At 37.6% G+C, this 22,253-nt stretch overlaps 1 protein-coding gene across 1 annotated transcript in view; it reads left to right on the top strand.

Annotated features, from left to right (window-relative positions):
• The window catches only part of KIF26B (kinesin family member 26B), a 185,754-nt gene that overhangs the window by 132,430 nt on the left and 31,071 nt on the right, over positions 1-22,253 (top strand). The window contains exons 6-9 of the mRNA XM_065735770.1: positions 394-487; positions 2,101-2,363; positions 4,876-5,059; positions 8,755-8,914. Coding sequence (XP_065591842.1) covers positions 394-487; positions 2,101-2,363; positions 4,876-5,059; positions 8,755-8,914 — 701 coding nt within the window. The remainder of the gene's footprint in view (positions 1-393; positions 488-2,100; positions 2,364-4,875; positions 5,060-8,754; positions 8,915-22,253) is intronic.

The following is a 22,253-nucleotide window of genomic DNA, read 5'->3' as shown; positions in this document are numbered from 1 at the left end:
AAAATGTCTCAGTATTTGCCTTTTAATTAAAAAGAATAAAAAGACCTCTTAATAGGCAGTTCTGACAAACTGACTATATCCCCTTCATCTCCTTACAGGATGTGTATTTTGTTTAACCCCAGAAAGGATTTTGATGAAATGAAACTTCCTTGACAGGGCAAAAGTCTTGTTTCATGTATTTTCATAAGTAATGTCACAACCATCAGAGCGTAGATCACAAAAATGCAAGAAGCAGGATTAGACCTTGTGGTACTTTAGTATGCTGTCTGGAGCACCAATATCATTATGACTATTTATACTGAAAACACTGTTGATTTTCCTTATTATTATTATTGATAGTTTTCTTTTTTTTTTCTTTTTCTTTTTTTTCTTTTTTTTTTGTACCTATGACAGGCTGAAGTATGTGCTGGGACTGTTGCTGAGGTGATCCAGTCAGTGGTCAATGGTGCAGATGGCTGCGTGTTCTGCTTTGGCCATGCCAAACTTGGTTGGTATTGTTAAATGTTTAATTATTTGTAACCCAAGACTGTTAATACTTTAGATTAGGGAGAGCAGACCTTCATTTATCTTTGCATAGTTGTTGTATTTGAAACTGATACATTGCATGCACGACTTTATACCACGCCTTCACCTTTCACTTACACATCTACCAGTTTTGCATAAATGTTGGACAACATGCTCTCTGAAGCGGAGATTATCTTGAGTTGTTGCTTCATTCAGTCCCCTTAGCACTATAGAAATTTTTAGTATTCTATTAACTTCTTAATTAATGGTTCAACAGGGACCTGTAGTTTTACAAGTGTGCCTAGAATTTGAGACCACCCCATAATGCCTGTGGACAGAGCAGAGGTAAAAGTAGAATGAGTACTTGGATGTTTAATGTTTTTGAATTCCTTAAGCTTAGATGGCAAATGAGATGGAAAATAAAGCCACCAGATGATGTTGTCTCACAAGTGCTATATGTCCAGAGAGATGACCCAACTAGGGCTTTGCTGGAGCTTGAGTTGAGTCTCTGCAGTTGTTTTGTTGTCCTGACCATTCCACTAACTATGAGCGCACCCAGATGTTGCCATTGACACATACATAAAAACATTTTTTTTTACTGATTTTTTTTTCGCTCAGATCCAACATGTGAAATACAACAAAGCAAAGAAACCACAAATATTTGCCCAAAATTACACATATCTTTTTCATTTGGCATATAAATTTAGGATAATTTTTGAACTTGTTTATATATATACTTATAAGTAGACAGCATAAGAAATTGTTTTTGTTCTCAGTCAACAAACTTTTACAGCAGAGACAAGCCAGAGCTATAATTGCAGTCAAACAATAATGAAACAGTGGAAACTTTACACCCAGGTAAAATATTTCTTGTTGTGCAACCTACATCTGCACCAAATGACCACATGACCACATGTGCCTGTACTTTTTGTGTTTTCTTTTTTTCTTCTTCTATGTAAGGTTACATCTTTGTGATCCTGGGACCAAGGTTATATCAATCCCAGACCCAGTGTGTAAGAGATAACATAGTGCTTTGAAGTAAAATGGAACAGGTTGCCTAGTGATGTGGTTGATGCCCTGTTCATGGAGACTTTCAAGGCAATTGGATCAGGCCCTGGGCAATCTGATCTAGCTGTGGTGTCCGTGATCATTGCAAGGGAGTTAGACAACATGGCCTTCAGAGAGCCCATCCAACTCTAAGGATTCTATTGTTCTATGGTTCTAAAATGGTATTCAAGGTACACCACACTCACAGTATTGAAAGCAGGATATTTTAGAGACCATGGCATTCCTGCTTTGCTCAGTTTACATCAGTGTTCAGCCACAGTAGCAGCCACTGTGCTAAGTGGTAGGGACCTGCAATACCCTGCCAGGGCATAGAGGAATACATGAGATAACTGTCTGTTGAAAGCAACTCAAGATTTCATCTGTCAGTTTGAAATGTTCTCCATTTTCCATAAATTATTTGTCTCTGTCTATCTCCCTTTTCTGAATGTCCTTTTTGTAGTGAAGAAGTTGTTTTCATGAGGCTGTGTATGATAAGATCACTTTGCAGAAGGCTATGAAAGACTTTCTCTGACTCCCCATTCCTGACAGGGAAGTCATACACCATGATTGGCAAGGATGATTCCATGCAAAACCTCGGAATAATCCCTTGTGCCATCTCCTGGCTCTTCAAGTTGATTAATGAACGCAAAGAGAAGACAGGAGCACGCTTCTCAGTCCGAATTTCTGCAGTGGAAGTGTGGGGGAAAGAAGAAAATCTTAGAGACTTGTTATCCGAAGTGGCTACAGGAAGCCTACAGGATGGCCAGTCCCCGGGTGTCTACCTTTGTGAGGATCCCATCTGTGGCATGCAGGTGAATCTAGTCTTCAATTTACACAAAAACAAGCATTATGATTTTTATTTTCAGCTATTGAGATGGTTCAAATTCAAGAACTAACCAGAGCATAAAGTTTATAGAGTTGAAAGTGTTTACTTTAAAGCATGCAAGAACTTTATGACCTGCAGCTGCAGGGACATCTGCTCTCCTGGCCTAAATATTTGTACCTCTGGTATAACTGATGTTGAACAGGGGCTTGTGTTTGCAGTAAAATCTGAAAGCATTTAGTGCAAACAAAAATTCACTTCATTCTAAAAGAAAAAAAAAGTGTGATCTTTCTTTTGTAAAACAACAAGATAAAATATTTACAGTACTGCTCAAATAACTGGAGGCCATTAATATGGCTGTTTATCTCTTTATAAACATTATTTACAGCACTTGCATTAGCAGTGTTGTAGGAAGCATTAATCGCTACTTATTAATTCCTGCCATGACATAAATTCCTGAGTTGGGCAAGCCAAGAATAACTCCAACTCTTCTCAGGTTTGGAGGTTTATCAGGAATGAGTAACCAGCTCATGTATTTCCTGGGTAACCATGAAAGTGACTCAGCAGCTTTATATGTTTGATTTTGATTTGGGAGACAGAAAGGGCCTATTCTTTCAACTTGTTGTCTGTGAAGGAGTGAATCTGATTTTTGTATGAATAGATGGATGGGGGCAAAACATCAGGGTGGAACATGAATACATTCTTTTGACCTTAAATGTAATGGCTGCTTCCATACAGAATCTGCAGAGCAATTCTCTCAAAGTATAGGAAAATGAAGGGAGGAGGGAACAGACTCTGTCTGCACCCTGTTTCCAGCTGCAGTCATGGTTCACATCTCCAAAGTCATAGAGTATGAGATTTTAAACAGCAAGTAATAAAGTTTGTGTTTTATCTCTTTGTGAAGCCGCAACAAAACTTCCCATTTTACTCAAGATCTGGAAAGTTTTTAGTCATTTTAAATAATAATTAGAATTCTCATTCCCATTTGACTCCTGGTTTTAGTGCGTTATGAAATACTTAAATTGTCACAAGGTATCTCACTCCCAGTGAGTGCAGTACAGCAAGTATATGAAGGAAGACTCAAGTCTTCACATTTCCCATTGGGGTCACAGATGACTAATTTAGGTCTGAAATAGCACAATAATATTAATATATTTCATAACTGTGTGACCTCTCCTTACAGTTAAATTCTTAGCAAAGATATTTAAGAACAATAACAATAGTAATAAATATTCTACTCATATGATATTGGTAGCCTATTTTTTATATACGTGTATAGAGAATAGCCATACACTAAGTTAATTATTTTAGATCACTAGAGAAAATGTAGCTTCATGAGAGGTCTGTGATTCTCTGCAGTGTAAAATACTGCATTAAAATAGGACCAACACCTCTTTTTGCATGTGTTTATGAGACACAGTGATATTTTGTAGTCATGTCCTACACCTGAATTTTCAAAATTATCTAATGAAGGTAAAATAAAGCCATACAAATATGCAAAATCAGCAGTGTGTATAGCAAATGAATAATCACCATATGTCATGCCTTTCCAAGTATGCACATTCTCTTGTTGCTTACATTAGTGAGATCTGTCCACAGAATGGCCTACCTTACACTTGATGTGTTAACTCCTTGCCCCCAGCCTGCAGCTATGTTACCTCATCTTGTGCAAAGCCTTGGCATTATCCTGCCGCAGGCTGATTAATGATCACGAAGGGAGACAGGAGCATTGTCTTCTTTAGGGAGAATTTTTAGCAGTACTAGCCAGTAGGGAAAAAAAGAAAACAATACCCTGATAATGAGAATTCCTCACTGTATTTATGCCAGGCAAAACAGTATATCCTATGGGTTGAGGGCCAACTCTGCACTGTTACATGTGCCTTCCACAGGCAAGCGAGTCTTAGTTGATATGAAATACACATGCATTCCTAACATCATGGTGTGTTAATTACATCTGCCCTCCTACACTGTCTATCGGTTTGGAGAGATAAGAGCAGGCTGGTGGCAGTGACAGAGGTCCAGCAAATGTGAATATATGCACACTACTTGTCTTGCTCTGGTTAACGGATTGCCCCATCTTCTGTGCAGGTGCTTGGGTGTGTGGTGTGAAGAAACGTGAAAGTGGCTTCACTTCTGTGTCTCTATGGGGCTGAACACATGGTTTAATCCTGTTATCTCACAGTTTTAACTGCAGACTGCCCACTTTTAACCATGAGGAAACAATGATTGCCAATGCAGGAAAATGAATGTATCAAAAATGATAAACTTGAATAAATGGGCTAAAATTCTGGGAAAGTGAAGGAACAAATGTATGTATTTATCCAGCTTGTAGGACTGTTTCCTGTCAGTGCCAGGAGGGTCTCATTCAACAGGCGGCTTCCTCTTTTCTAGTTCCATTGGAAGATAGCTTTTCTACAGCATGAATTGACAGCAGTGGATGTCTGATAGCATTGCCTCCTGTGGGACCCTCTGGGTAATTTCTTCTGTGTGTTAATCCTTAGCTCCAGAACCAGAGCGAGCTCCGTGCCCCTACAGCAGAGAAGGCTGCCTTCTTCCTGGATGCTGCTATCGCCTCACGGCGTGGCAGCCAGCGGGACTGCGACGAGGAGGATCACCGCAACTCCCACATGCTCTTCACCCTGCACATCTACCAGTACCGCATGGAAAAGAGCGGCAAAGGCGGAAGTAAGCTGCTCCCTCACTCCCTTCTCTTTCCTCCCAACCTGCCTACGGATGGGCTTTGAGTAGGCTTTTTAGAAGTGTTCTCTAGTGGTGAGGATTAGCAGTGGTCTGCAATGGGGTGAGTCCAGCAGACTGCTTGTCCATCTGGTGAAGATCCAGCAAAGGTCATGAAAGGCCACGAGGGATCATTGCCATCAGTTGTCAGTTTAGCTGTGTTTTTGGAGGTATGAATATTTAGTTCTTAGCACTGTGCATACATGCGGAAGTGCTCTTCGGGTTAGCTTTTAGCATTACCTTTACTGATAGCTCAAGGGTTGAGATCACTGATTAAAATACTGTAGCCATGGGGATTTCCTGCCACCCTCACATTGGCTGTTGCAGTCTAGCACCTCAGTACAGCAGTGTGTGGGAGATGATTTTGGCAATATGTGAGCTGCAGCTTTTCCTGAAGATGCACAACATTTTAGTTACTATAAATCAACTGTTCTTTGTGAAGGCTCCAGCCTGAGGGTTTACTCCCTCTCTTTACACTGAGTCTTTTTGGTAAAGACCTGAGTCTTTATTTCTGTTTCCCATTTGTAAATGAGGAAAATGTGCTTCCAGTATCTGCCATATATACTTATGTGTTGCCATAATTGTCTGAGGTTTCAACTGACTCACACCTTTTATACTCTTTAGTATTTACCTTCTGTTTCCCCAATTGTTTATAGCTGGATATATATGCAGGTGTGCAGATGTGGGGGTTTTTTTTGTTTTTTTTTGTTTTTGTAAATCCCAGTGATAAAAATTGTGTAAAATAAGGAGCATCCTCATCTAAAAGACAATTTTTTCTGTAATTATTTTTTTAAATTTTATTAAATTGATCTGTCTTTTTTTTTTTTTTAACAGAGAAGAAGTATTTGTTTGAAATATACCTTTACTTTTTGAATTGGTGGCTTAAGCAATTCTGCAGATACACAAATTTCAGTTTCTGTCTCTGCATTGGTTATTTGTATTAAAGAGTACATTGCACATAATTATGTGTAGCGGGTGAACATCACTGGAGCATTAATGTCTAATGTTTGAATGCAGAAAATTTACATTTACTGTACTTACAGTGTGAGAGAGAAAAACAGAAATTTGCTCTAAATGGAAATACAGTTTGCATATGTTTAAGTAATAACCCCAGTGGAATTGGCAGGCAGAAAACTCAATTAACTAAAGATTTATTAATTAACCACCCTGCGGTGGAAAGTAAGACTGAATGTTCAAAAGGACTGGTGCATACGAATAAAGATGGCTGATTTAAAGGGAATTATTATTACAGTTACTTAATACTCCCTACTCTTTACCACAGGCAAGTACATGTACATACAGTCCTTTGCTACTATTTTCAAATGCAGTTAATAAAAGGGAAAAAATATTTTCCTGTGGCTATAATCAATCATTAAGAAAACAAAACAAAAAAGAATATATAATCATTTAAGATTATATTATATGCTTTGCCCAGTGTCCACAGTTGCATTTTCATCTTTTGGCAGTACCAACTCTTGTCTTCACATTTCCATATCTGAGTGGCCTCTCAAGTCAGGCAGGGTCAGATCTGGCTGATAATTGAATGAAGGGGAATTCCAGCTGCTCATAAATGGCACCTAGTGATTAGCAGTGTCTCCTGCTGTAATGAAGCACTTCTCAGAAAACAACATGCAGACAGTGGAGATATACAGATTCCAGTAACAGGATTAAAATGGGTTAGGAGAAAGAAAAGAAAAAGAAACACAGCATCTGAAGGATGAGATTAAGAAGCTGGCTTGATGCATGATTTTGACAAAAAATGACAGCTAGATTAATGCATAAGTACTGTACTTACCTCCTGGTTGGATTAATTACCAGAAATGTCACGAAGCAGGGTTAGCACCGTTGAGGAAAAAAAAAAAAAAAAAAGGAATTGTGGCAGAACTGACTGTCATTTTTCAGTTTCAGCTCTGCAAAGTCTCTGTGGACATAGACAAAAACAAGCACTAGGATGTTTCACTTCTCTCCATAATGCCAGGCACATTAGAGAAGAACTTGCCTAACAAATAACTTCATTTTTAGATAAAATAAGTGGACTGACTATCCTGAACACTGGTCTTATTTTGATTTGTAAACTAAATGAGAGCAAAAGATCCTGTCCTCTCTCTTATTCTGGGCTACCTCAGCCTGTGTAGTAGGGCTATGAGTTCAGAGTAACTGAAGTTTAAAAGGCAGTGATTGCTTTCATTTTATTTTGCTTCCTCAATGCCTGATAATTCTAGCAATGGAAATATTTATTAAATATAATTCATTAAAGTCATCTGTAGTCATTTTCAGTAGGAAATAAACCTGTTTTTCTAAGTAAAATCTTTGGGGACTTCTCACAAAAAGCAACATCAGCCTTCTGAAGGTAGCAGATTTAAAGAACTTAGTGGCTCCTGTGTCTAAGAGTACTTGAATGGGAGGCAGACATTCAGAAGCAGTGAAGGTACAGCTGCCTGCATTCAGTGAACTCAGGCATTTGGTACATGTGTGGGTTATTTCCCCATGAGCACCTTGGAGAGCATGGTGGTGAAATGCTCACAGACATCTTTATTAGATACTAATGTAATTTATAATTAGCATTTTTAATGTCTGGCCGCTAATTTTTATTATAATCAGACATTTATTCTTCACTTCTTTTTCATAATACTCAGCATGACAGCCCATGTTACAGTCCAATATATGAAAGTCCTCTATTGCTATATACCTGATGCAGCTGAAAAACTAACAGAGCCTTAAAGTAGTACTTATTTTGACAGCTGTCGACAGAGATGCTGGCTACTCCATTGGAATATAATACTCAAATTCCATAGCATGAACCACTTTCACAGAAAAAAGTCTTCTTTCTTCCTTCTTCCTTATTATTTTTTACCTTTCCTCCCTTTCCTATCTTCAGTCTGCTTCATTATTTTTCTGTTCTTTATTTCCTTCTCTTTTTTTCTGCTATTTTTCTTTTTTTTCCTTTCTACTTCCCTCTCCTTATTCAATTTCTTTTCATAAACGTCTACTTCTATTTGTTTATCTTAATTAGCTGTCACCTACAATGGAATGAGAATTATAGAATTCCATATAACACATTCCACAGAAAGGCTTAGTAGTTTTAAAGAGAGTATGAGGTAGTAGTAATAAGCAGTGAGCTTTGTGTTTTGCATTATTTGCAAAACAAAATCTCTCTCTTCCCTTATTTTTTGACCACAGATTAACATCTTTGAAGTTACAGCTAGTAGTTTCATAGGCCTTTAGAAACAGAATGGCTTATATATTTGTTGTAGAATTTCTTTAAGTAAATCTTCAAAATAATATAATGTATCAGCTTTTTTGTCAATAAAATCATATTTATGATTCTTAAGGCATTTCCAGTGCAAAGAAATGTATCTGGAAACTTCTAAGGTCTCCATCATGGAGTTGCTCCATTGTTATCTTTTCTTGAGACCAGATCTCTCCCAATTCTAATTTATTTTTCTGGGGGTAAGGTGCATATGTTAAGGTGCTGTGTTGAAATAGCTGTGAATTTATTTGTATCCGTACAGTTTGCTGCTGCTGCCGTGAATTAGGAGGAGTTTCTGGGTTGTCTCCTCTTCACAAGTTGTGGCAAGTCTTTTGCTTTCCTGGGAAACTATTGGAAGCACACGCTAACCATCCTCTTTCTTTGTTTATGACAGTGTCTGGAGGTCGCAGCCGCTTGCACCTTATTGACCTGGGAAGCTGTGTGAAAGTGCTCAGCAAAAATCGGGAAGGAAGTTCTGGCCTCTGTCTCTCATTGTCAGCACTGGGCAACGTCATCCTTGCCCTCGTCAATGGAAGCAAACACATCCCATACAAGTAAGTGATATTCTGTGCAGCTAATGAGAGAATGCTTGCAAGCAGTTGCTTGTCTGGCCCTGAGGCAAACTTGTGGTAAGCAGAGAGAGAGAGAGACTCCTGGGGTCAGTGCAGTCCTTCTGACATAGTTGACAAAACCTGTAGGTTGAGTGAACCCTGATTTTACCTAATATCTGTTGTCTATATTGTACTTTGTGTTAGGGTTGCCTTAAAGATCTCAAGGATCAGAGTTCAACATGTGAGAATTTAGTTTTGTAGGATTGTTCAGAAACATCTTAATGCTTCAAAGCATCTGAGGGCCCAAGTCCTTCTGATCGAATCCGAGCCATGCCTACTATAACAATGCAGGTTTGTATTAGCTCCATGGAGGCAAAATTTGCTTCCATGAAGGAGAGAAATTATTATAGGAGACATTATTTCACTCTACATGATGCAGATTTTAGCTTCTCAAAAAATAACTGTTACAATAAGCATCCATCTTTGCCATGGGATTATTACTGTGATGCAAGGATACTTTGCACTTTGTGTGTGGTTTGAATCAATCAGCCTTTCACTTGCAATAAAGAAGTAGGCCCTATATGTCACAGTAGACAAGTGGCCTTTGCTATTGCAAGTATATTCTGGGAAATCAGAAGAAACGCTGACTTGGTAGGTAAATTTTGTATTCATTTCTCTTTATTGTTGTCTCAGACCATTTGTCACATGTACAGGACTGAAAGTAAGTTTGGACTACAGTACCCAGCCCAGACAGTCACAGAGCTTTTCTTTCAGATAGGTCTCTGATTTTGTGGAAGATATTGCTCTTCTCTAGCCTAAATCCTAGGGAGTAATAGCCAGCCTTATAGGAATAGCTTGCAGTAGCATCTTTCAAACAATGAATTTCACCATTCATTGAAGACATGTATCAGACCTGGAATTAGAAACAATAGGATGACATGGAGAGTGAACCAAGGAAGTCATTCACAGAGTATATTTTGTCCTTAAATTTACCCTTTTAACCATTTTGAAGGCTGCAAATATGATTATTTCTCAAGTTCATGCAAAACTGTAAGATATTGACTAGTTTTGCTTCTTTGATTTTGTCTTCAAAAGATAAAGATGAAGTGAGTTTGCTTGTAATTTTAATTTTAACATTTATTTTTCCAAAATTATTTGACGGTTTGGTTTTATAGCATGCTGTTCAGAAATATTCCTGTTTCTGGAATCTAGTCAGACTGAAATTCAGTTAAGGGTCAACCAAATTTGTGTATGTAAGCATTCACAAGTGTGTTGTGGCTCACTGACCTGGTTGTAGTGTGAAAATAGCTTGAACTCTACAATTCACAAAATGCAGTTCAGCCTATGCTTATCAAAAATCTATCCTTCTTCTTTATAGTTTTTATGGGTGAAAGAGAAGACAAAATGTAGAAATAGAAAAATGATGTTAATGATGCTCTCTGTGCTAAAACTAGACATACAAGATATAGCTACCAAACACAACAGCTGTTTTTCCTTCTGGTGCCGAACTGTGAGAAAAGCTTTGCCAAACATATCTTCTCACTGCTCTAGCAATCTCTTTCTGCAACAATTTCCAGCTGTTACACTTCTGAGTTTGCACAGCCAGGAGTGCCAGCAGACCTGATCATCAGCATCTCTGTACTGCTGAAAGAAACAAAAAAAGCTTTCTTCAGGCCAGCATCTCCTCTTTTATCTGCTCCTATAAGAACAGCAGTGGCTCTGTGAGAGCAAGCACTATTGTTCAATGACGTGATAGTGTAGATAAAGAAGCGAGGAAGGAGAGGGGTGTGTGTGGCATTGAAGAAGCTGAATCCCATGGGCTGATGCAATACATGTTCAGTAGCATCCCTTATCTACAGCAACAGCTCGCCTACCAAGCTGAGATCATTTCCCTTCCTGTAGAAAGGTTCTTTTTCATCATTAAGAATAAAATCAAAACTTCGTTGATGAACATTTGTGAGTGGTACTGAAGGAAAACAAGGGAAGTGCTCCCTTATGTGACTGTGTGTGTGATCTCAGCTAATTTCCATGGAGTAGCAGATAAAACAGAGCATCTTTTCTCTATCTGAGCTATTAAATAGCCATTAAGAATTTTGTGGCAGGTTATCAGTAGGCAGTGTATGGGTTCCTGGGTGCCCTGAAACAACATCTAAAAACATAGGTAGTTTTTTTTTTCTTTCTGCAGAAATGCAGTTTTCCACGCTGCATTCTCTTAAACTCCGTTAATTGCTATATCCAGCCTTTCTCCACAGGTAGCAGTTGCAGGGAAAAGCTTGTTCAGGTTTATTGTTGGTATAAACAGATGCTGCTACATTACCTTGAGTGGGCAGTGCGTTTATGCCAGGGATTAATTTGCCTCTTTGTCAGTAGTCTCTCTGGTAAACATATGCTGCTCTACTGTATGTTTTGCCCTTTTTGTTTGTTTGTTTCAAGACTAGGGAGCCTTAGAAGCCACAAAGATGGAATCTTTCTCCCTTAGGAAAATGTTTGGGAACAGTAATACAGATTGACTCCAGCTTTAGTGTGAACTTGCCATTAAGACTGCAGGAAAGTAATGTACGAATACTTGAACACTGGATAATAGGGGTGGAGATCTTATTCTGTGATCAAGTTAAATTCCACTTGGGTCCAAGGAATGGGCAAGAATCCCTGTAATGGGCAACCATTTGCAGCTAATAAGTGACTAAGCCTGATTTATAGAAGATTGTATCTTTCATTTATGTACTTGAAAGCTCTCTCTAATATATCAGTGGGCTATCTCTTTGTCACTGTTAATGTCCAGACCAATTTTGAAGTTTCCAAAGCAAGCACATCATATTGTCATAGTATGAACCAGTGATTTTTTCTAGCTCAAGATATGTCTTATAAAAATATAATTTTTTATTTTCCTTAAATACATTGGCATTTCATGTCACCAGTTTCCATTGCTCTTGGGTTAGGAGAAAATCTGTCAGAAGAATGGGCAAAAATGATTTCCTCCACAGGAATTTAAAATATCTTCATAAATATTGGAAAGTTACTTGCAACCCCAAGAAAGAGCAAAGAACTCCGCCCTGAGCACAAATGTACTGCCAGAGAAAGATTTTGTTAAGCTGTAGTAATTACTGATGCCATTTTGTATTCTTTTAAACATTTCTGCTTTACATTAGTGCTGGATTTTCTGCCTCTGATTTCTAAGAATGTGTTTTAAGCCCTCAAATGAATACACATTTGCACAAACTCCAAATACTAACTTAAGTAGCTCACTATTCAAAAATTACTCCAGTTGCTAGGCAACAGGAGTAGTGATAATTCACGGTAATGCTGTTTTGGAAATAATCATTTTTATACATTTTAATGGCTGTGAAAGAAAACTGTTTAGAAAACTGCAAGGTTGTATGAATATATTTTTTCAGGAATTGTTGCTTGTTTTACCTAATAGTCTTTCCTCTTAATGTGCATTCCCAATGTGTTTGTGTTTCTGGAGGCATCCTGTATTCTGAGGATGCTCATGCTTATCCAGAGAGGAAGTCTTCTTCATAAAGTAAATAGGAATGGATTGAAAGCATTATTTTTCTTTTTCCCATACTTCTGCATCTCTCTCAGATGTTTGCAATTCCTCACATATCTAACATGCTGGTATTGGTGTGCTTTGTTTTTATTTTTATTTTTTTCCCATCCTATCTGTAGAGAATGAAAGATATTAAGTGATTGATACAATGTTACACAAGAAGCAGAACCACCATGTTTTAAAATCTAATCTGGTCCTTAAAACAGTGGGCCAAGTTGTTTTTTTTTTCTTGCATAGCCTTTGGAAAATCATCTAATTATGTATTTATTTATTTATACCCATTTATAACACTGAGAGAAAAAAAATCAATCAGAACTTTGTAAAGGACCTTCAGACTTGACAAAAAACACAGTGGACATTTTAAATGGAAGGGTTTTTTTGTTTGTTTGTTTTTTAGTTATGGGCTTATACAGATGGTTCTAATGGCATGGGAAGTCTGGCTTCCTTATGCCCAAAGATGGAGTAATAAACTACTACTACATTTAAGAGAAGAGGAGAAAGGGGAAAGTGCTGGATTACAGTATTTTTGTATAAAAATTGGGTTTAAAGAATATGGCTTATGCTAGGTTTTTTTCTTTAAATTGTTAGTTGATTATTGGGATAAAAGCAAAATTGAGGTTTGGATGAATCTAGTAAGTCAGATTACCTTTTTGTTTAAAGGTATATATCTTCCTATCTGCAGTTGTTTCATCTTTCTGAATAATTGCATGGAAAAAGACCTGAGATATCTTTTGTTTACAGATCTTGCCTTTGTATGTATAGCATGAATTAAAATATTTTTCTCAGATGAAATGTCAGTGCAAACATTTCAGAAAGAAATAAATAAAGCTAGAAACCACTTAAAATAAGTTGTAATAAATGGAACACTTAGAATTAACTGATCAACATCATGTGTGCTGTAGTTTTCAAACCCTGGATGCATCTTTGTCACTGCTTCCTCCGTTACAGTAAAAATAAATGTGAACTGGGGTTTCATTCACAGATGTCAACTGGGGGAAAGTGAAGTTATAAAAAATAGACCAAATGTTAAGCTGATTTGAAGAGAATAGGATTGAAGGAGAGAGTCCACTATAGAAAGTAAACTCATACAGTAGTGATGATTTTCTTACATTCTCTTTCCTAGTTAATCAGGAATACCTTCATTGTCATCAATGGACTTGTTGCACTATAGAAATGATGCTGGTGGGACATGACAATCAGACAGTATGTTTTTGTACAGCAGTGGAAGACTCTGACAGGGCTTCCAGTACTGCTGCTACTAAGCATACAGTCACATTGTGAGTTTGTCTCTGGAGTTATCCTTGATAGTAGTTGCTTCTATTAATGAAATTCTTGAATAATTTCTCTACAGAGCAATTTGAGTAGCTGCTGATGAAAGAATTGGCAGAAACAATTAATATATGGAAGAGCATTCTGTGTAAGTGAAGTGATATGTGATGGCCAGCATTGCTGACTATTGGAGTTCTTATTTCCAGGAAGACTTCTGTACAATTATTAGTACTAATACTGGAGTTTTTTTTATCCCTAATTACAAGCTTATACTAGGTCTTAGTTTGATGAGATTCATACAACCAAGTCTTCTTACTGTCTGTAAGATGTTAATAGCAAAGTCAAACTATATGCTCAATGTAAAATCCATTTGTTGGTTACTTCACTTAAGTCTCGACCTAAAATTACATTTTTTTTAATTTGAGTAGTTCCAGTTACTTAAGCTTTCCACTGCTACATTACTATTTTCTGTTGCTTGGGCGATAGAAGCAAAAAGTTTCTCCCCAGTAAGAACATGGTACAAAGGTCACAGAAAGACTCAGAAAATAATTATTGTACTGTCTTTGGAATCCGCAATCTTTCTGTGTAAATTTAATAGTTAATATATTAGAAGTTGGTGAAGAACTTTTTTGCTGCTTCACTTCCATAAACGTGAAAACAGATAAATGAAGGAATAAAAAGAGAAAAGGAGGACGTGAATGACAAATGAAACAGAACCCTAGGACAGGGAAGTAGTCCAAAACGAATGGAAGAGCTCCCAGAGACACTGGGAGATAAGGCATCGAGGAGGCACCAATCCTCAGAGAAGAACTGGGATGCAAAAGAGAAAATGGAATGAGCCCATTCAAAAAAAGGAATAAGCCTAAGAAGTACCCTTGAGTGATCCAGTTGTAGGAGAGCTGTCAGTTGAGATTTTGTTGAATATGAAATAGTTCCTAATTAGCTATCAAAACCGTGAGCTGCTCGGAGACAAAAGAAATTTTCCATGGTGTTGGCAGACAGATCATATGGGCAAGAGCCTTGGCTAACAGGCACTGAAGCCACTGGAGCATTGCCATATTATACCAACAGAGGACCTGGACTTTGGTGCATGCTGTTTGACACTAGCTAGAGTGCTCTGGCAACTTGCAAGAGCAATGCAGTTGGTAGCAAGAGGTGAGCACTGAAACACTGTCAGTGTAGATATAATGAGGATTTGGAGCATCTGGCAATTATTTTCACCTTTGGGGGTTTTCTGTAGTTGACAATTTTACTAGGCTTGAATATCTGTCAATTTTCTTCTTTATTTCAGGGACATACATAAGATAGATGGAATCAGAGATGTGCTATCTGTGAATGTAAGAGAACTTTTTACATTTTATTAGAGTAATTTAATCTACTACTCTGGAGCAGGAGTGTAGAGGATTCTGCATGCTCCAGCAGTCACTGTTGTAGTGTTCATCAGCAATGTACTTGATTGTAGGACAGTTTCTACAGCTGATAGTGCAGACTTGAGCTTCATCTGCGTATGTCCAGTACTGTGATTCACCATCAGGTTAATGAGAGATAGTAGACAAAATTCTTGAGGAAAGCTTCAGTGGAGCACAAAGTCACAATGTGCCATTCCCCAGCTTCAGGTTTTCAACTCAGTTCTGTCAGACTGGCAGTGTGATAATTATTGGAGTAGGAGTGTCCATATGTGTCTGTGGAGGACGCAAGTGCATAGCTTTCACTGATGCTCTGTTACACCAGTTTTACAGCAGACCTCAGCTGACATGGCTCTATTTTGCACAAGTATTCATGTGGGAAGAATCAGACCTTACGAATTAGCTCTTTTAATTCTCTTTCTGCCACTCGGTGAATTACTTCTTTACAGATACTGTAATAAGCAAATAATGAAGGACTGCAAAATGAAATGGGAAGTTCTTATGGTTTATAGCAAGATTTGATAGCATTTACTAATTGTGTTTAAATAGCCATTCCTATCAGCAGCAGATAGATGTATCAGTGAAGGACACCATGCTGGTTCAGGGCCAGCACAGCTCTGACTGGTAATGAACAGGCAATGCAGTAGCATGCAGTTATTACTGAAATATAACTTGATTAGGACCCAAATAGACAGTTGTGATTTCACGTACAAATGAATCTATACTTAATTCATTAAAATGTCATTTTGAACCTTGATATTGCTTCAGTAAGGGTATCCAGCAGTTTATTCCCACCTGTTCCATGACTGGTGCAGGCTCGATTGAACACTAATACATTTTCTTCCGTGGCAATGTGGTGCTAATTCATTTCATGTATAATTGAACAATTTTTAAATAGCCATATTCTTGGAATAACTAGATCTTTTTCAGTGTAGCAAATTATCAAAAAGCATGTAGTAGTAATTTTAATTAGTCCTAGTTCACATTTTTGGTTTTGATTATTTCCGGTTCCATGAACAGTTACGTACAAATATGATCTATGAAATTAACTGTCCTCTCCCTACACAAGACATAGCTTCAGGCAAGAAAGCACAGGCATCTTTGATTGTTGGCAGAAGATAACATCTTTTCTTTGTATAGTGCTAGCCTCTACAAATACCTTGTTCAGATTTAGGCATCTCACCACTATGAAGAGGTTACAGGCTGGAGAGAATTTAAAGGAGAAGCAAGAAGGATTATGAAAGGCCTGAGGTGAGAGTGGCTTACTTGGACGAAATAAAGTTTAAGAGCTTGCAATGGAAAGGAGATTTCTGAGAGGAGATGACAATTGCTCTCTAGTATTTTAAGGATGTAAATAAACACAGGAGGAGAAAATTGTCTCATGGGACAAAGTGGAAGAATAATTTCTTATCCTTTAGTAATGGGAGAGTAGAATATAAACTTGAAAGCATGCTAACAGTGGTTTCTGTGAGTCAGTGGAATAAATCCCCGAGAACTGAAGTGAATACGTCAATGTTAGAATGAACCTGTTTGCACATGGCAGGCAGTTATACAAATAATAAATATTAAAGTATGTTTGAATCTGTCCTGCTTTTAGGAGTCCAGAAATTAACAGTTGGCTGTTACACGTGTATGACATCTAGAAATTTTCAGAGATTTTTTTCTCAAGGCTTCTGCTGTAATGACATGCGGTACCTAGATAATTTCTGTACTAGATCTAACTCAGTTAACTGTTTTTGTTCCTCATTTGTTTAGTTATACTTTTATTAAGGTCTCTTTCTTTGACACTCTTAATCAAGTTCTCAATGCACTTGATCCAAAATGGTGTAAGTCAATGAAAGTCTTTCTACTGGGCTTTGGCTTAAACCCAGTGATTAGAAAACATGCTTATATCTGATTAGATGAGATAATCCTCAAATCCTTGCTAAGGCATATTGTATACAGTAGTTCATGTTTGGTATTTGACGACTAATGGCTTACTTCTTGAGAGAGGTAGAGTGTAGTTAAGTGTTGCCTAGTGATAAGATCGTTTGGGATTGCAAGGAATGAGTCCCACAGAGTGAATCTGTGAATGTGAAGACTGAAAATGTAGTGATCTGATGACTTGTTGCAAATGAGCCTGTGACCATGAATCTCAAGCAGGCTCTACAGGAATTTGCTACATAAATCAGGATTTGTGCCACTGAAGTGGCACAAGCAGAACTGTAAGATTTTCCTCTTCAAAGTCAGAAATATATATAAATGAGATTTGTGACCTTAACTTGCAAAATAAGCAAAAATTTTATTTGCATTCTCTAGACCAATAGTTGAACAATTCTTCTTCAGACTTTCTTTTCTCTAACTCTTATTTCTCCAATATGGAACTTAACTGAACTCTCTCAGGCCTTAGAAACTTTGAGGTGACTGATGTGGTTGAAAATGCTGGATGTGCCAGGCTGTTTGTCAGGTTGGTTCAGGAGCATTGGAACAGCATTACACGTGTGAGATGTTTTTCTCTATACAAACTTATACCAAAATTCTTATTTTTCTAATGTTTTTTAAAGGAAAGCAATGAAGACAATCCCCCACTGCCTTTCAGATACCAGCTTCTGCTGGATGATCAAAGTTTCAGGATGGTGGTTGCCTCTGGGCCTGTATGCAGTGAACAGATGTGAAGTGAGTTTTTTAAAATATGCATTGACTTTTCAAAGTTAAACAGACTGGTTAGAACTAAATTCTGAAATATTAAAATTAGTTCCCTCTCCTGCTGCAGAACCAAACTTGTTAGATTATTTTAATTTTTAATTTTTTGTTTGTTTGTACAGGCTATCAAGCAACATGTTTCCCAGCAATCTGTGATGAGATTTGCTAAAAGTAATTTCAGTCAGCAGGTTTGGTGGTTTGAGATGTATTTTGTCTCATCTCATTTTGTATACCATCAGCAAAACTGTTCTCCCAGCTTTATTTATTATCATGGTTTATTTCTGAGAAGACTTGAGATACTGAATGGTTTCTCTCCCTATTCTTAGTTTGTTCTCTTAGGCAGAAAAAGAGTTTTTCTCATTTTGCAAATCAGTGATAAAATGTATACTAGTACTGGCAGAAATATCAGGGTTTCTGGCTCTGCAGATTAGAGAGCTGGATTGGTAGGACCATATCAGTGGCTGTTTTGGGTGGTGTTACAAACCTGGGACCTATAGAAATACAGACTTCAATCTCTATAATCAGAACAAAAGGAGAAATTGGGAGCTGTAGTAGATAGAAAGGGATTCTGAGGCTCAGGAGAGGAGGTATGATGTATTCTGCTCTCTGCAGCAGCAGGTGCTCTCACTGATTGAGACATTTGTCCCACTGCCTGCACCACAGGCATCTCTCACAGCTTGCAGCATTCCCAGGTGTCCCTCCTGCCTTCAGCAGTAGTACCAGAGGACAGGGATCTCTCAGAGCTTCCACATCCTTGTGCTGAGGGCAGCTCAGGCTACAGTAGGCTCCTGTACCATTCAGCTCAGACAGCTGGAGAGCAAACAAGGGCAGCCACTTACAGCGGGACTTAATGAAAGAGCCTTATCGTTTCTCTACCTGGAACCTGAAGCTCCCTGGAATAGTCTTTTAAGGACAGAACACAATTTTCATGTCTGCCTCCTGCTATAAACACAGTAGCAGAATCTTTTCTGTTTTTAGACCATGTTTTCTCTTTGTTGCAAACAAGGATTTTCATGGGCTCCCTGTGACGTGCTTTGAAGTTATACACCTGCACAAAAGGAATTAGATGCAGTATCCAGGTGTGCTACCTAGTTGCTGTATACTGCACGGAGAAAAAATGTGTTTTGTAAGGTATGATGTTACAGAAATAACTATAATTCTGCAGAAAGATAGTGTGCTGAGAGCTCTCTGTACTCAGACCACACCAGCATGCATCTCCTGAACCCTGCTTACTCTTGTGTATGGGCATTTCTGGGGCAGTTGAAGATGGTTATTCCTGTGCCAAAGGGAACCAAGGCTGACTGTGCTATAGTTGCCATAGCTCTGTGCGCATATGTATACATACACACACAAAATATCTTTCCATAGTATGTATTTTTCACTCAGGGCTGGTGGAGGACCAAAACTGAATGGGATTTGACTCTGCAAATGCATGCCTGTGAAAGAGAGCCAGTTGGCAGGCTACAATGTTTTTTCCTCCAGTGAGATTTGTGAAACTCTGCCATGATTTTTCAGCCAAGAGTTGAGGTTGTTTACTGTGGAGAGTGTTTTACATACAAAGTGAGGATGTGCTCTGGTAACCCTTAGGATTGGTTCCTCATACAGAATATAAAATAATCAGTTATCAGTTATCAGTTTAACAGGCTTTTCTTTTTTCTTGTTGGCTGACTATTGCCATTTTAGATTTCAGTATTTTGTGTAATAGTGTTACAATTGGTGATTTTTACTGGTCTTAAGATACGTTTGGTTGCGGTCCTTTATGAGTTCCTTCACATGAAATTATTTGTGTGTGTGTGTAAGACATAAAGTTCAAGTAGGCTATGCAACCAGTCCTCAGTGGCCATTTGTAGGTGCTATGTCAGGTTCTCTAACATTCCTCTCAGCACATCAAGCACCATAGCAATGAGGGTAATGTCTGGGGGAAGACTGTTGCTGCTGTGACTCTGAATGTGATGCTTTAGGTCTCATTCTTGTACGCACTACCAGGGGCTGTCACTTGTGCTCCCATCAGGGTCACGACTTATCCAGTTAAGGCCATGATGCTTCTGCAGCACTTCCTTGGCCTCTTGACTTGTGTCAAGCACACTTGTTAGGCATGCTGTGAAAATTGAAATGGATTTTTTCATCTTCCCAAGAAAATTCATACTTCAGCTCATATTTTCTACCAAATGTCTTTTTTTTTTTTCCATATTGCAAAAAGACAAGGCAAAAAATGATAAAGCATGGCAGTATGCTTCTTTGACAATGTTTACTATTGGAAACAGGTACCACAATAAGACTTTCTTTACAAACTGTCCCTTGTGATTAAAGAGTCTACATTGTTTGACAAGCAGGATTTTGAATTTTCTTTTACAATATTATTATCTCACACCCATACAAACGATAGTAGAAGCTTTGCAAATGTATTTTTAATTCCACAGTCCATGTTCTGTCTATCAGTATTGTTCCAGGTATCAGAGTGATACCTGATTGTTTTAAGGAATCTCAGCTACACTCTAATAACTGCCTAGATACCTAATCAGAGAGCCACTGTCCTGTTGCTAAACATGTTCCTCTAGCTAAAGACCAGAGAACAACAGGTAACTGAAAATAATACCAACAAAACTGCATGTCTTTCAGATGTTTACTTGAGTGTTAAGAATGAAGAATATTTCAGGCTGCGTCTGATATTACAGTAAGGTAATCAATCTAACAGTAATGGTGTGGATATGTGAGAATCATTCTGACTAGCAATTATACATCTCTTATAAGCACTGAACAGTTATTTTATGTCCATATTGAAATCTGCTCTAAGTTAAGAACATAAAACTTTTCATCATAATTTTATGTTCCTACCCATAGAGCTGTAAAATCAGTAACTGTATGCTTCATAGTATACCAGTTTAGTTTTCTTTTACCTTAATGTATCTCTCAGAAACACAAAAATCAAAGTTCGTCATTTTAATATATAATTCTGTAATGTAATGCATTCTATATTCTTCTCTGTAAGTTATTTATGCCACTAACTGGAGCTTCAGATCAGTTTCCTTCTAAGAGTTCACAATTTGAAAGCAGAGTTCTGTTCTGCTGAATGCTAACTAATAATATTTTTTTTAATTTAATTTCAATTTAATTTTTACTTATTTATTATAACAATGTATTATTATTTTATTATTGCAGTGAAAAGGGACTGAGTTCATGTCCTATGGTGACATTATAGATGATAACACTGCCCATATCGCCTGTCACTGAATTTTGCGATACCTGACTGCAGGAGTAAGTTCTCCTTGGTTGCGCTCATAATATGCAATAGGAATATGTACAGTGATTTCTTCTTCTAGCTTCATTTTTATAGTAAATGAGTATCTGTCTGCCCTGTGGTCTGATTATGTTCATACTGAGAAATTTCTCGCTGTTAAATCTGCAAACCTTTTCATACTGAGAGATCTAGAAAGATGGGAGGAGACTGCAAGTCTTCATTCCTCTTGCTGTGCAGATTCCATGAAAGGGAGTCTGGAAATGTTTTCTTCTTTTGACCGTAATATGAAGAAAAGGACTATACTGCTATTTAGGAAAAAGGTCTGACTTCTTCCAGATCAACTACCATGCTCTTATAATCTTAAAGTCAGGCCTGGACTAGTGTTGAAGATTTCCTTAGTGTACTGTTAACAGTGTACTGTTATTACCCAAGTTTTGAATTGCACAAGTAGATATCTGCAATGGCGAAGTTTGAGTAGTTGAATTAGGTCCATATATTTTTTTTCAAGTTATTAATGTGCATTTTGATCACCTCTATCTTTAACTTGTTCAGAGTCATATGAACTGAGACACAGTATTGGTATTGTTGGGTGAATTTCATTGTCTTCAGAAAAGAAACTCCAACACAGCTAGATTGGAATGAGATAGCCTCCGAGTAATATATATTGATATATAGATATATAGAATGAGATAGCCTCATAAGAAATCTTATGCTGCTTCTCATTTTTATTTTCTGTCACTGTTCTCATCTGTTTATATTAGTTATTAAATATAGAACATTTATATCCCATGATACCTTTAATTTATATAGACTACAGAATATGGATCAGATATATTTCCCTACCCTTTTCTACCTACATTTTATCATCCTTAAACCTTCACACTCATTAACAAGTCCTGTTTTATTTCCTTCTTTGTCTCAAATATATTTCAGAAGTAATTCTTATCATAGAATTTTTATAGAATTATAGCGTCTAATTCTAGAAAATAACTATGAAGGTCTCACTGTCACTGTAGTCCATGGTTGTTCAGAATCCAAATTCTGAATCCAGTTTCTCAAATGCTTTTATAATCTCAGGATGTATTGGAAGAGAAGGAAGTGGACATCATTAGTAACCATGTTTCTGATTCAGGGCCATTCCAGGGGCCTAACATTCAAGTTAAAACCTTCTGGAGGCTTAACTGGCAGCAGATGCTC

The sequence above is a fragment of the Cyrtonyx montezumae genome, unplaced genomic scaffold (genome assembly GCF_038088225.1).
Source record: "Cyrtonyx montezumae isolate F1298 unplaced genomic scaffold, pur_monq_1.0 scaffold_0, whole genome shotgun sequence".
Lineage (NCBI taxonomy): Eukaryota > Metazoa > Chordata > Aves > Galliformes > Odontophoridae > Cyrtonyx > Cyrtonyx montezumae.
Note: the sequence above shows the minus strand (reverse complement) of the source record. Positions and strands in the feature narration are given on the sequence as shown.